At 52.2% G+C, this 16,468-nt stretch overlaps 1 protein-coding gene across 1 annotated transcript in view; it reads left to right on the top strand.

Annotated features, from left to right (window-relative positions):
- Window positions 1–3,918: 3,918 nt before the first annotated feature.
- Window positions 3,919–16,468, top strand: part of LOC133362458 (prostaglandin E2 receptor EP2 subtype-like) — a 50,187-nt gene continuing 37,637 nt past the window's right edge. Inside the window, exons 1-2 of the mRNA XM_061581410.1 lie at window positions 3,919–4,350; window positions 6,952–8,209. Of these exons, the coding sequence (XP_061437394.1) occupies window positions 7,301–8,209 (909 nt within the window). The 5' untranslated portion in view covers window positions 3,919–4,350; window positions 6,952–7,300. The remainder of the gene's footprint in view (window positions 4,351–6,951; window positions 8,210–16,468) is intronic.

Here is a 16,468-nt window from a genome sequence, read left to right as displayed (position 1 = left end):
ACGTCGCGCCGTCAAAGTGAAGCAGATGTTTTCTTGTTCATGTTCATGTGTTTTGTTTGTTGCGGTTGCACCCGATTCAAGAGCCGAATGGCTCACAGGGCTATACCAAATAAATTAACTTGAACTTGAAGCGGTGATTGGTGGTTGTTGTTGTTGTTGTTTTTTGTGAGTGTATGATGGTGTTGATTGTGAACAACCTCGAGCGGTGGTCCTTAACCCGCAAATGCCAGATGCCCTTTCTGAAAACCGACGTGGTGCAGGCTGCGGTAAACATGAATAAACACTGACCCAGAGGGACAGATAGCTACAGATAACATACTGTCATCTTATACGTCGATGGATAGATTACACTGGTCAACAAAAAAAAAACATTTTTTTCTGGCCTGGACTTTTGCAGCTGTTTTAGACTAATTTCAGGGTGCTGATTCCAAATCTGATCTCAGATTTTCTTTATCACATCTCATTTTTATGCTACCGGCATACCCAATTTTAATTGATTTTACCCTAAATTAACTCTGTCACTTATGATTGCAAGTTGTTGCGAGTCAGTGACTGCTTTAGTGTTAAAATATGGTGCTGTATTTTTAGGATAGCGTGTTTATAATATCATTTTATGTAGATATCCACATTTATTTAATATTTTTCTTCTGCAGTTTTTATTGAAAATGCAATATTTGATATCTTTGATGCCAGATTTGGAATCAGCACCCCAAAATTACCTTAAAACCGTTGGAATACCTTATGCCAGAAAAAGTGTGTTGACCAGTGTAAGTGAAGCAGTCTTATTGTCTGTGTATTAGTTTGTGTTCTACCTACCTACATACTCCACAGCAACACAAATTATCATATTAAACTGCGATGTGTATGATAATTGTTTTTTTACCCTTCTATCTGACGCCAAAAGGCGTTATCTGGTCCAACCCATGTGAGACTAAGCTCTAAGGAAAGCTGTCTCGGGTGTGGACCAATCAACTTCAAGGACAGTGCACATTATCAGAGTTATGTTTTTTGTTTGCATTATGACTGCAGATATTGTGGTCTATGCAAACATGACTCCTCGTAAAAAAGGTGTCAGTTTTGTTGCCAGATAGAAGGGTAAAAAAACTATTATCATATTTTTTTACTGGCAAATGAGGTTCCATTGGTGCGATGTGTATTGTTACGGAGGGTCCACGTCTAACAGAGAGGTGTCAGTTGCCTATAAACATCTGGGCAGTTCAGCGTTAAGGGAGCCCGACTGCTGCTGCTGATGAGGCACTGAATGTCGAAACCAATCCAGGGTTTTGCTCGTATTGAACCAATGCTGCTGAATACTCTTAGTTCTTTCGGTAAAGTCACGTAGGTAAAAAATGAAATTAAAATTAATAAAAATTTAAATAATAAAAATCACGACGTTTCGGAGGCAACACAAGTCTCCGTCATCAGGTGGGACCGTCATAGCCAGATTTGCTGTATAACTTGATACACTTGATACAGCAAATCTGGCTGTGACGGTCCCACCTGATGACGGAGACTTGTGTTGCCTCCGAAACGTCGTGATTTTTATTTTTTTATTTTTATTAATTTTTATTTCATTTTTTACCTACGTGACTTTACCGAAAGAACTAAGAGTATGAATTCTTGCAGTCACGAAAGCTTCAAATCTAGAATGCTGCTGAAATTACGGACTCTCATACTGAGGTCCCGTGCGGCTAATGGGATGGGTCGCAAATATCGATTTTTTTTTTTTCGTAGACGCTCGGAAGCCGATGCAGAATCAGAATATTCAACACGTTGGCTTTCGCGATTGATATGATCAATGATCGAGGTTTGTGAGTTAGATCGAGCCATTAACAACTCAGAAAAATCTTGTAAATATAATTCGCGATAGTAAGTTGAATCCGAATGACATCCTGGTAAGTTTTGATGTGACTTCTCTGTTCACGAGGGTTCCGGGAAACGAGTCAATAAAATGTCTCGATACATACGCGATCTAACCCAGAAAAACCTCTTATGGATCCTGATATTTACGTGTACTGGAGGAATCCGATGAGCTATGAAGCTCTTTTCTTCACAAATGCCCAGCTGGGGCACGGGGTCAGAACGTCGCAAACAATAGCAAAACCAACGATCGCAGTGCAAAATGTCGGAGAGATAAACACTCACAAGCAACAAAAACTGCACTGTTTTTTTTTATTTTGCCAGATAAAGCCCACCGAGCTGTTAGCTGCTTTATCAGAAGCGACCTGGCCACAAATGACAGCTCAACGAAGTGGCTTACCACGTGGAAATGTGCAGCAAATACTTTTAATAATCACAAACGCATGCTTCTAAACGCCGAGGAGGCGTACAACCTGCCCGCTTGTTTAACAACACAAACCGGGTTCGACTCCTGACCACGGCTCACGCTTAGCTCAGACACCTCGGGTATAAATTCGCTTGCGAATTGTATGCACCACGTGATATTATCCATCCCCCCCACCCCCTGTATCCCGTAAGCACGTGCATTACCTAGCCACCAATTCAAGACGGAGCCTTGGTAATGAAGTGCTTAGCACGTCACGCACGAGTGGATGGTGATGGAGTGGTGCAGGAGATGAAGATGGTTGTGCTGATGGTAATGGTCGTGAGTGATTTTGGGGGGTTTCTTTTGGAGGTGTCAGCGGCTGGCGCGCTGCACTACGAAGCCGGCGAGCCGAGTTCGATTCCCGCTCACGGCCCAACGCCAGTGACGATTATCTGAACCGGTCCTGGGCCACCCCTAGATCGACTCGGCCTCAAATGAGTACCTGGTGCGGTGTGTAATAACATCGCCACTGGGGAGACAAAGGCGGCCGGGCGTGGTGTTGGCCACCCACCCCCTCGTGTGCCGTGCCGGCCTTCATAGGTGCTACTCGCTAACAGCACTTGCCCAAATAGTCGGTCAAGGCTATCCGGGGGATTTTTGTCTTGGGTGATTTGTGTGGAGCGCGGTGGTGCAGCGGTTGGCACTCCGCGTGCTGCGAGCCGAGTTCGATTCCCGCTCGCGGCCGACAACAGCAGTGACAATTATCTGAACCGGCCTCCCCGAGGTCGACTCAGCCTCAAACGAATGCCTGGTGCGGTGTGTAAAGATCAGCACCTGGGGAGATCGTGCGCGCGGTGTGTGTGTGCGATGTGTGTGTGTGTGCGATGTGTGTGTGTGCTGTGTGTGTGCGGTGTGTGCGATGTGTGTGTGTGTGCGATGTTTGTGTGCGATGTGTGTGTGCGGTGTGTGTGTGCTGTGTGTGTGTGCGATGTGTGTGTGTGCGATGTGTGGGTGTGTGTGCGATGTGTGTGTGTGCGATGTGTTTGTGTGTGTGTGCGATGTGTGTGTGTGCGATGTGTGTGTGTGTGCGGTGTGTGTGTGTGTGCGATGTGTGCGATGTGTGTGTGTGCGATGTGTGTATGTGTATGCGATGTTTGTGTGCGTGGGTGCGATGTGTGTGTGCGTTGTGTGTGTGCTGTGTGTGTGTGCGATGTGTGTGTGTGTGCGGTGTGTGTGCGATGTGTTTGTGTGTGTGCGCGATGTGTGTGGGTGTGTGTGCGATGTGTGTGTGTGTGCGCGTGTCCGAAAGAAGTGAGGGATGGAGCAAGGGTGGATGATTGGAGAGATGGATGCGTCGATGAAGAGTTGAGGGAGATCGAGAGGGGGGTAGGAGAGAGCCGGGGGAGGGAGGAGGGGAGAGGAGGAGTGAGGACGAGGAGGAGGAGGGAAATTTGGGAGGGAGGGATGTATGAATGGAGAAAGGGGGTTGGGGAGGAAAGTCGGGAGGGTAATGGAGGGAGGGAGGAGTGCGGAGGGCGAGAGGAGGGGGGGAGCTATGGGTGGATGCGCCTCTGAGTGGCTGGGTGGTAGTGGTGGTGGTGGGGAGAGAGAAGGGGACGCGGTTCTTTTTCTTCACTTCTCACTGAACGCAACCCGAGGGTCGCAAGCAACCAGTGCGGTCGACTAAAGTTCCCGTTGCAACCGCGTGCGTGCGCAACTCCCTTAGCCACGCACAGACACACACACAGCCGTATTTTATAGACACAGTCGTACAGACGCACAGTTTGCTCATATACACGTGTAGACGCAGATGCGCAGTCGCGTACGCACATACATCGACATGCATATATAGAAACACACGCACGTGTATTTATAGACACGCAAATACAAAGATGCCCCGTGTAGTCTTCTCATACCGTGAGTGAGCAACTATTAAGTGCAGAAGAAGAAGGGGGGCACAAGGGGGAGGTGGGTGGCCAACACCGCGACCGGCCGCCTTTGTCTCCCCAGTGCTGATGTATGTGCACACCGCGCTAGGTACTCGTTTAAGGCTGAATCGACCCAGAGGGGAGGCATCCGGACAGGTATAAGCACGCACACACACACATACACACAGACATACACACATACACACACACATGCGCATACACACGCACGCACGCACACATGCGCATACATACACACAGCCACTTACACACATAGAGAGACATACACACAGACTAGCGCAGACACGCACACAGCCACGCAACAGTGAGCACACTTAGCACCCACTCATGCACACACTCACGTCCGTGCCAACGCAAGCACTCAGACGAGAACACGTGTTAGCACACACACTCACACGCACACTCACACACACTGGCACGCACTCACACGCAGACTGACACGCTCACACACTGACACACACTCACAGAGTGACACGCACTCACACAGTGACACACACGCTCACGCACAGACTCACACTGTCATGCACCGACACGCTCACACACACCGACACGCTCACACACTGTCACACACTCACAGAGTGACACGCACTCACACGCTCAAGCACACACTCACACTGTCACGCACCGACACACTCACACACGCAGACACGCTCACACACTGTCACACACTCACAGAGTGACACGCACTCACACGCTCACGCACACACGCACACTGTCACGCACCGACACGCTCACACACGCAGACACGCTCACACGCACACTGACACGCTCACACGCACACTGACACATTCACACGCTCACACGCGCACTGACACATCCACACGCTGACACGCTCACGCATTGACGGACTGACAATCACATGAACACACTGACACTCCGATGCGCTCACCAATTGACACACTGATACACTCACCCACTGATATACTGACACACACGCTCACACCCTCATGCATCAACTCACACACATACTTAACACACGTGCTAAACAAACATTGTTGACCACGTCTAAGTGTGTCAGTGGCGATGTTGTCATGCGTACGCGCGCGTGTGTGTGAGTGATTAGACTGTGGGGAGCGGTGGCGCAGCGGTTAGCGCGCTGCACTACGAAGCCGGCGGCCCGAGTTCGATTCCCGCTCACGGCCCAACACCGGTCGTGGGCCTCCCCTAGGTCGACTCAGCCTCAAACGAGTACCCTGGTGCGGTGCGTAAACATCGCCGCTGGGGCGGCAGGGCGTGGTTGCCGTTCACCCAACCCCCACGTGTGCCCAACCCTGGCGGCCTTCAAAGGTTCTGCTCGCTCGCCACACCACTGGCACCAACAGTCTGTTTCAGGCGATACGGGGGGGAAGGGGGGAGATTTTTGGCTTTGTGTCATTAGACTGTCGAGCCGAGACGCGATATCTGATACCACACAAAGTGGGATCTGTAAATACAATAATCCCCGTGTGTGTTAGGTGACTCACACACACACACGCACAAAGACACAAAGATCCCCCATATAGCCCTAACAGACTGTTGGGGCAAGTGCTGTTAGCGAGCACATTTGAAGGCCGGCACTGTGGCACACGAGGGGGTGGGTGGACTAGCACCACGCCCGACCGCCTTTGTCTCCCCAGTGGCGATGTTTACACACTGCACCGGGTACTCATTTGAGGCTGAGTCGAGGACCGGTTCGGATAATCGTCTTCGGTGTTGGCTGTGAGCGGGGAATCGAACTCGGGTGGCCGGATTCTCCGTGCAGCGCGCTAACCGCTACACCACCGCTACCCCACCACACACGCGCACATGTACACACACAAAAAAGACCTCCTCTAAACCCTTAAGCCGTAACAGACTGTTAGCGAGCACCTCTTAAGGCCGGAATGGCACGCGAGGGAGGTGTAGGGTAGGTGGCCGCCTTTGTCTCCCTAGTGGCGGTGTTTACACACCGCACCAGGTACTTATTTGAGGCTGAGTTGACCTACAAATACACACCCGTAAACACCTCCCACCAGTGCCGGATTAAGCTGGTGCAGGGCCTGTAGCATATGTTATAAAGGGGCCCTAAATAAATAAATAAAACACGTAAATATTAAAACACAAATTTTTACATAGTAATGTAATTGTATTTTTGCATTTGCTATACAGCCAGATAATACTACAAATCGCTAACCTTAAACACCCAGTCGTCCATCAAAGTCGAAGGCAGTATAGTACTATAGTAATAGAGCAAGTGCAGAATCACTGAACCGGAATTGATAGCTTGAAAGTATTTAGCGCGGGGCCCTTGAAAGTGCGGGGCCCGTAGCTACTACATATGTGTAGTAGCTACTACATATGTATTAGCTACTACACATATGTAGTAGCTATTACATGTAGCTACTACATATGTAATAGCTACTACACATATGTAGTAGCTATTACATGTAGCTACTACATATGTAGTAGCTACTTTTGCTACGAGGATAATCCGGAACTGCCTCCCACCCACGCACACACCACCCGAGTGTAAGCGTGGGTGGAGTGATCCATCCCCCAGATCTTCTTGATGTAGTCAATATCACCGCTATCGTTGCTGATGACGGAGGTTGCAGCAATCGTCAACTGAAGTGGTCGTGTTGTCATTGCCGTCTCGTTGCTGGTGATTGTTGTAGCCGACGTCACCCCCATCCTGCTGTTGGTAGTGGCTCTGGGACACCATCAGCCTCCAATCAACATCCTCGCTGTCCTCATCCCCGCTTCTATTTGTATTCCCGACAGCAGCTGGGGGGGAGGGGGGGGTGAGCAGAAGTCACCACCACCAGCAGCAGCAGCTAACCTCTCAACCAACATCTCAACCAACGTCTCAACCAACATCTCAACCAATCTCCTAACCAACCTCTCAACCAATCACCTAACCAACCAAGCGAACCGATAAACGAATCTCCCACCCAACCCACCTCCCCACCGATCAACCTCTCAACCAACCAAGCGAATCGATCAACTAATCTCCCAACCCACCTCCCCACCGATCAACCTCTCAACCGACCTCTCAACCAACCAACTCGTCAACCAACCGCTCGACCTCCATCGATCCTCAACCCCCCCCCCCCCCACGCACGCATCGACCATGCCGGGCTTCGACAAGAACTCCACGTTCATCCCGCCCACCTACAACGCCACCTCGAGTGCCGTCGTCTTCACGGTCGGCGTCTCGGGCAACATAATCGCGTTGGCGCTACTCCTCTCGGCGCGCCGCGCCACCAAGCGCACCGCCTTCTACGCCCTTGTCTTCGGCCTGACGCTCACCGACCTCCTGGGTTCGTCGCTCACGGGGCCCGTGCCCCTCACCGCCTACGCGCACAACAAGACAGTGGTGGCTCTGGGCGGGCACGCTCTGTGCGGCTACCTCAGCTTCATGCTGCTCTTCTTCGGCGTCGCCACGCTCGCCATCCTCTGCGCGATGGCCATCGAGCGCTACCTCTCCATCGGTCACCCGTACCTGTACGAGCGCGTGGTGCGGCGCGCGTCCGCGTGGACGGCGATCCGCGTCTCCTACCTGCTCAGCCTGGCGCTCTGCCTGCCCCCCCTGCTGGGCTTCGGGCAGGTGAAGCTCTACGAGCCGGGCACGTGGTGCTACGTGGACATGAAGGCGAGCGGCGGCTGGGACGCTGCCTACTCGGTGCTCTACGCGGCAATCCTCGCCGCGCTCTGCCTCACCATCATCGTGTGCAACGCGTCGGTGATGCACGGACTCCTGAAGATGATGAACAGGAAGAGGAAGCGGAGCCTCCACGCGGCACCTGCTTGCGGCAACGCCGCGCCGCGCTTTTTGAAGCAGCAGCAGCAGAATCATCAGCATCAGCAGCAGCAGAATGAGAATGATGAGGACGAGAGCCATCAGGTGGGACGGCACGTGGCGGTGGCGGCGCGGGTCTCGTCGAGCCGCAGGAGGATCCTGCGTGGCGAGGAGGCGAACAACCTCGTGCTGCTCGTGCTCATCACCATCACGTCGCTCACCTGCACCATCCCGCTCACGGTAAACGTGTCGGACGCTGCTGCGCTTGCGCTGTGGTGGCGAGCCACGGCGGTCGTCTTGGTGGTGGTGTCGGTGGTGGTGGTGGTGTCGGTGGTGGTGGTATCGGTGGTGGTGGTGTCGGTGGTGGTGGCGTCACTGGTGGTGGCGTCAATGGTGGTGGTGATGTCACTGGTGGTGATGTCAATGGTGGTGGTGATGTCACTGGTGGTGATGTCAATGGTGGTGGTGATGTCACTGGTGGTGATGTCACTGTTGGTGGTGATGTCACTGATGGTGGTGTCAATGGTGGTGGTGATGTCACTGGTGGTGATGTCAATGGTGGTGGTGATGTCACTGGTGGTGATGTCAATGGTGGTGGTGATGTCAATGGTGGTGATGTCACTGGTGGTGGTGATGTCACTGGTGGTGATGTCAATGGTGGTGGTGATGTCACTGGTGGTGATGTCAATGGTGGTGGTGATGTCAATGGTGGTGATGTCACTGGTGGTGGTGATGTCACTGATGGTGGTGATGTCAATGGTGGTGGCGTCAATGGTGGTGGTGATGTCACTGGTGGTGGTGATGTCACTCGTGGTGATGTCACTGTTGGTGGTGATGTCACTGGTGGTGGTGTTGATGTCACTGTTGGTGTCGCTGGTGGCGTCACTGGTGGTGGTGATATCACTGCCAGTGATGGTCACTGGTGGCGGTGTCACTGTTGGTGATGATAACTGGTGACGTCACTGGGGGTGACGTCACTGGTGGTGATGGTAATTGGTGACGGTGTCACTGTTGGTGATGATAACTGGTAATGTCACTGGTAGTGACCTCACTGGTGGTGATGATAACTGGTGGTGACCTCACTGGTGGTGACGTCACTGGTGGTGACGGTAATTGGTGGTGTCACTAGTGGTGACGTCACTGGTGGTAATGGCACCCAGTGACGATTACTCTGAGCCCAGCCTCAACCGAGCACCCGGTGCGGTGTGGCAGAGTATCTCCCACTGGGGAGACAAAGGCGGCCGGGCGTGGTCTCAGCCCCCCACCCTCCCTCCCTCCTCTGCCCCCCACGTCGTGTTCCCATGCCGCCCTTCGTCGGTGCCACTCGCTCACTAACAGCACGTGACCCCGACGTCTGCACAGGCTGCACGGAGGATCTTTTGGTATGGGGAGTGGTGGCGCAGCGGTGAGCGCGCTGCCCCTGCGAACCCGGCGGCCCGAGTTCGATTCCCGCTCGCCGCCTCCAACACCCGGTGATAATTATCTGCACCGGTCCTGGGCCTCCCCTAGGTCGACTCAGCCTCAAATGAGTACCGGGTGCGGCGTGTAAACATCGCCACTGGGGAAACGAAGGCGGACGAGCTTGGCTTTGGTCACCCCCCCCCACCCTCGTGTGCTCATGCGGGACTTGCCCCAACAGTCTGCTCACGCTATACGGGGGAATTTTGTCTTTATTTTTGTGGGTTCCGGCCTTCATAGGTGCTACTCGCTGACAGCACTTGCCTCGACAGTCGGTTAATCATATACGGGACATCTTTGCCTTTGGTGGTTGGTGATTTCGTGATGATGGCGACGACGACGACGATGATTATTTCGTTGGTTTCCTCCAGGAGAGTCTCAATCAGTTTTGGTGACTATTCAAGGAGGGTCTTGTCACGTCTTCGTCGTCGGGGGGTGGGGGTGGAGGGGGTGGAGGGGGCAGGAGGGGGCAGGAGGATGGGGATTGCTATCGATCTGTCGTGATTATAATGACAATTATCGCTGTCACCATCAGCGAACACATCGTGAGCATTGTCATCAGCTAAATAAGATAAATCAATTAATCATTATGACGCGAATCGATTGATCATAGCCTACGTCATCTGTCCGTCGACATAATCGATTCTTCATCGGAATCGTCGGAGTCGAATCGTCATAATTCATTCATCAACATCAGCACCACTACCCTCATCAGCAGCAGCAAATCAATTGATTCATCGTCATCGATTCATCCTCACGAGGGTGCCACAGGCCGCTCTTTCCCGGCTGCATCGCCACACCTCACCGGATCACAGTTATCGAAAAGCTGATGTCACAGATACTGCGCTAAGCAGAAGGGTCGTTACCCGAAACGTTGCCTATTACATGTGTTCACGTTTAAGGCCACACACAAAGTGTTATTGATGCGCAACGTGTTGATTTGGTTTCATATTATTATGGTATGTATATATATTTCATTTCTTTTACCAGGTAAGGTCCACTAAGCTGTGTAGCCCTTTTTCAGAAGCGACCTGGCAGTCACAAATGAAAGCTCAGCGAAGTGGCTCACGATCATCGTGTGGAAATTCGTAGCAGCCAAATGCCCTAAACGCGTGACGTTGATTCTGAATGTGGAGGGAAATCCGGAGGACCCGGAGGACAAATCCACTCGACCACGCTGAGAGAAACACCACAAACTCAAAATATACAGCAGGCAGGCGTCAGGGTCGAGATGGAACCTACAACCTCCTGTACACCAGGCGAGGCAGTTAACATCTCACCACGGAGAGAGAGACACGCAAACTCAAAATATACAGCAGGCGTCAGGGTCGGGGTGGAACCCACGACCTCCTGTACACCAGGCGAGGCAGTTAACATCTCACCACGGAGAGAGAGAAACACCACAAACTCAAAATATACAGCAGGCGTCAGGGTCGGGATGGAACCCACGACCTCCTGTACACCAGGCGAGGTAGTTAACATCTCACCACGGAGAGAGAGACACGCAAACTCAAAATATACAGCACTCGTCAGGGTCGGGATGGAACCCACGACCTCCTGTAGACCAAGCGAGGTATTTAACATCTCACCACGGAGAGAGAGACACGCAAACTCAAAATATACAGCAGGCGTCAGGGTCGGGATGGAACCCACGACCTCCTGGACACCAGGCGAGGTAGTGCTACGAACTGACGTCTCGTTCGGTGCATCTGCTGCTGCTCTGCGCGGTTGTTGAGGGCCAATGCCCCTCGCCCAGAAGTCGCGATGCCGTCTCCTTGCGATGGGATCGCTGATCCATTTGCCGTGCGGTAAAGCGCCGCTCCCCGCTGGTGCGGCTGGGACTGTCTGTGAGAGGCGCTGATCGTGCGTGCCACCAGGGAAATCGCACGCGACACTTAGAAGTGTCAGGTGCGCGATCACTCACGGGTCAAATGTGACAGCCAGTAAAGTGTGTGTGTGTGAGCAGGGGGGGGGGGGGGGGTGGTGGTGGTGTAGCGGATTGCGCGCTGCGCTACGGACCTGGCGCGTAAATGAGAGATTATCTGAACCGGTTCTGGGCCACCCCCAGGTTAACTCGGCCTCAAATTAGTACCTAGTGCGGTGTGTAAACATGGCCACTAGGGAGACAAAGGCGGTCGAGCGTGGTGTTGGCCACCCACCCCCTCGTGTGCCGTGCTCGATAACAGCACTTGCCCCTACAGTCTGTCCAGGCTATACGGGGGATTTTTGTATTTGTTTGTGTGTGTGTGTCAGTGTGTGCCGGCCTTCATAGGTGCTACTCCCAAACAGCACTTGCCCCAACAGTCTGCTCAGGCTATACGGGGGATCTGTGTCTTTATTTGCGTGTGTTACGGCCATTGTAGGCACTTGCCCCGACAGTCTGCGCGGGCTATCGGGGGGATCTTTGTCTTGTGCGTGTGGCTCGTGCACTCTCAACCCCACTGACCTCAATTCAATTCCCTGCCACGGCTAACATCGGCGGCGAGTGATGCATGACGCAATCCTGGGCGCCCCCATCGCCATGTAACCTACTCACAACCGACGGGTACAGTTTGGTAACATCCGGAGGGCATTCGTCCAGCAGTGGTCCAACAATAATAACATTTTATGAGTTTAGCACGTAGGCTTTCGCGACCAATCACATCCTCGTGAATGTATCGTGACGTTGTTTCATTATCGTATACTGTGGCCGCGTCGTTCATCTTCGTGGCTGCGTATCCTGTCGCTAAAACGGGCACCGCTTTTTGTGGGAGGAATTGACCCCATTGGAGAGCCTGTGGCTCGCCCCGCTCGCCATAGGAACGTGGAATTTTCCACCAGCCGGGGAGATGAGCACCAGCGCACGTTGATGAAGTGGCAGGTCCATAGCTGACAACGCGTACGGTTGAACCCCGTATTATTGTACAGGGAAATTGAGTTTTCAGGTCTATACAGCGTACAGCCGTTGCAATACGCAGCAAAACACATTGTCCATTTGTTTGAGTTTCTCCCTTGTGATGGGACTTTGTAGGATGAACGTTGAGATTTATAAGGGACACGGGGTGACCAACACGATTTGAATTAGTCTGTAATAAGATAGGGGGCACTGATAAGGGGTTGACAAAGTGGCAGGTCTCGCAATAACCCCGAGTGAATTTCCAAAAATATTTTAAATATTTACGGCGCCCAGTAACACGCACGACACTCCGTTCACCATGAGGTCGTCCGGCGCCGAGGTCGGTGATAGAAGGGGGTGCTGAACGTTCAGCAAACGTTCGGCAAACGTTGGGCAAACGTTGGGCTAACGTTCGGCAAATGTTGGGCTAACGTTCGGCAAACGTTGGGCTAACGTTCGGCACACGTTGGGCTAACGTTCGGCACACGTTGGGCTAACGTTCGGAAAACGTTGGGCTAACGTTGGGCACACGTTGGGCTAACGTTCGGCACACGTTGGGCTAACGTTGAGCTAACGTTGGGCTAACGTTCGGCAAACGTTGGGCTGACGTTCGGCAAAACGATATCGGCGTGTGCGGCGTCCCCTAGCGGTACGGTGGTGAGGGCGGCACCGCGTGCTTGAGATTGGATTTCCCTGGGCCAGCGAATCGAGGCCAGGGCACGTGGATTGGAGGTGCAATGCGAACCTCACCGCTGCGCCACGCCGCTCAACCACACTGAGCGAAGCGGCTCTGCTACAAGGAACGGCCACGGCCCAAAGTTCGTCAGCATTGGAGGCAGTTACAGGGCGTTGAGTTACAACATAGAGAGCCATGGAGTTGCATAGGGATCCATATGATTACACAGAGATCCTGATATGATAATTGGTTTTTTACCCTTCCATCTGGCAACAAAACTGACACCTTTTTTACAAGGAGTCATGTTTGCATAGCCCACAATACCTGCAGTCATAATGCAAACAAAAAACATAACTCTGATAATGTATGCACTGTCCTTGAAATTGATTGGTCCACACCCGAGACAGCTTTCCTTAGAGCCTAGTCTCACATGGTGTTGGACCAGATGACGCCATGGAGTTGCATAGGGATCCATATAATTACACAGAGATCCTGATAGTTACATAGACATCCATAAAGGCATCTGGAGGCACATAGAATTACATATAGAGCCATAGATTTTATATAGTTACATGTAGATACATAGATTGTATCTGAAGACACGTAGTGATACGTAGATATCCATAGAGTTACATAGAGATCAATATAGTTGCATAGAGATGCATAGAGTTACATAGAGATCCATAGATTTTCATAGGGGTCCATAGAGTTACACAGAGATCCATAAACGTAAATGGAGATCCATGGAGTTACATAGAAATCCATAGCGTTACATAGAGGGCTACGTAGAGATCCATGGGCTGCGAGTCAGACTCAGACTTTATTATTTTAGCTGTTTAAGGCCCCGTTGAGCTCAGCTGCTCTGTGACAAAGGGCGAGCACAGACCCCAGATGCGGTGTTCTGGCTGAGCATTGCACCATGGCACCCGGCTCATCACAACGACACCGCAAGGCAGAGAGAGAACCATTCACTCACACAATACACATTCACTCACAACACACATTCACTCTCACAACACGCATTCACTCACGCAACACACATTCACTCACGCAACGCATATTCACTCACACAACACACGTTCACTCACACAACACGCATTCATTCACACAACACACATTCACTCACACAACACGCATTCATTCACACAACACACATTCACTCACACAACACACAACACACATTCACTCACACAACATACATTCACTCACACAACACACAACACACATTCACTCACAACACATATTCACTCACAACACACATTCACTCACACAACACGCATTCATTCACACAACACACATTCACTCACACAACACGCATTCATTCACACAACACACATTCACTCACACAACACACAACACACATTCACTCACACAACATACATTCACTCACACAACACACAACACACATTCACTCACACAACACACATTCACTCACACAACAACGCATATTTCCACATTTCTTTCACAAATAGGATGGACGGGGTGACGGATGCATGACGAAGATGATGACGACGAGTCGATGGATGGGGCTTGCACGTGTTCGTAGTTGGGAGGGTGGGTGGGTGCAGGAGGATTGGGGGGGGGCAATTATATTTGGGGGGTGGGGGGAGGATTTTGGGGGGGGGTGTTGCGAGCCATCCGTGATGAGGGCTTTCAGGCGACGAGATTTCACGGCCCCACGCGCCGGTCGCTTCTGCCAAATAGTTCTATAGCTCAGTGGGCCTTACCCGGTTAAAATTCAGTGTGTTTAGTTTAGAAAGAACCGAGAATATTTTTCGATTTAAAGCTTTCGTGACTGCAGGGATTCATCTTCTTGGTTCTTTCGGTAAAGTCACGTAGAAGGGAAATAATAAAATAATAAAAATAAAACATAATAAAATAATTCTCACGACGTTTCGGCCACAACGCAAGCAGCCGTCCTCAGGTGAAGAACAGGTCTGTCGGAAAGACAGCGTTGTGGCCGAAACGTCGTGATAATTATTTTATTATGTTTTATTTTTGTTATTTTATTATTTCCCTTCTACGTGACTTAACCAAGAATATGTTTAGTTGAGATGGTTGTGTCGATGGTGGTGTCGCCGCTTGAGGCAGTGGCGATACACGTGGGGGGAGGAGGAAAACTGGAGCACCCGTAAAAAAAAACACCCCACGCCCTGCGCGAGGGGACAACGCTCTATCCCCGCACAGACGGAGTAAACAGCTGGGGAACGAGTCCACTTGCTGTACCACCGCCTTCTCGTGGCAGAGGCAGAGGCTACGACGGGAGTTTCACGACATCCGCCGCGTGTGCGATGATCCACCAACACCTCGCTGGCGCTCACGCAGCTGGACGACTCGCGGACATCCGTTAAAAGAGCTTCATAGCTCATCGGATTCCTCCAGTCCGAGTGAAGATTCTGATTTTTGACAGCGACGGGTTACTCAACTCAAAACGAAACAAGTTTATTTTTAGTTTACTAGGTAAGGCCCCAGTGATCTTTGTAGCTCTTTTTCAGAAGCGACCTGGCGGTCACAAATGATAGCAACCAACGAAGTGGCTTATCACGTGGAAATGCACAGCATATTTAAATCCTATTTCTAAATGTGGAGGGAAAACCCAGAGGACCCGCAGGGAAATCCACACGACCACGGGGAGAGAGACACCGCAAACTCCAAATATTCAGCAGCAGGCGTCAGGGTCGGGATTGAACCCATGCACCTCCTGCATACCGGGCGAGGTAGTTAACATCTGGCGAGATGTTGACTACCTACGAGATGTGGTTGAGACCAGGACCATAGCTGGCTGCCTGCATCTCCCCAGCTCTGATGTTGATGCATCGCACCACGTGTTGATTTAAGGCCGAGTCGACCTAGGGTGGGGATGCCCGCAACAATTTCAGATAATAGCCACTGACGTGAGCCGTGGCCGTGGAATCGAACCCAGGTGGCCGGCGCCTCTTGTTCCTGCACAAGAGAAGATGAAGGCAAATATCTCCCCCCCCCCACCGCCCCCCGCGTAGCCCACACACAGGCTGCTGTCTGGGCAAGCGCCGTTAGCGAGCACCTACGGGATGTCGCCACGACCCGGCCGCCTTTGTCTCCCCCGGAGCTGATTACACAAGCGCACGAGAAGGTGGTTGTTGTTGGTTGATGTGGGGAATCGCACCCCCTCCCATCTCCCCCACCCTCCCATCTCTCCCCCCCCTCCCATCTCTCCCCCCCCCCTCCCATCATCCCCCCCCCCTCCCATCATCCCCCCCCTCCATCATCCCCCCCCAATCATCCCCCCCCCTCCCATCATCCCCCCTCCCATCATCGCCCCCCTCCCATCATCCCCCCCCTCCCATCTCTCCCCCCCCCCCCATCTCTCCCCCCCCCATCTCTCCCCCCCCCCATCTCTCCCCCCCATCTCTCCCCCCCCCTCCCATCTCTCCCCCCCCCTCCCATCATCCCCCCCTCCATCATCCCCCCCAATCATCCCCCCCTCCCATCATCCCCCCTCCCATCATCC

Source organism: Lethenteron reissneri, chromosome 8 (genome assembly GCF_015708825.2).
Source record: "Lethenteron reissneri isolate LAM-NWPU_2019-01 chromosome 8, ASM1570882v1, whole genome shotgun sequence".
Taxonomy (NCBI): Eukaryota; Metazoa; Chordata; class Hyperoartia; order Petromyzontiformes; family Petromyzontidae; genus Lethenteron; species Lethenteron reissneri.
The sequence above is the reverse complement of the archived record's forward strand: the minus strand, read 5'-3'. Positions and strand labels throughout refer to the sequence as shown.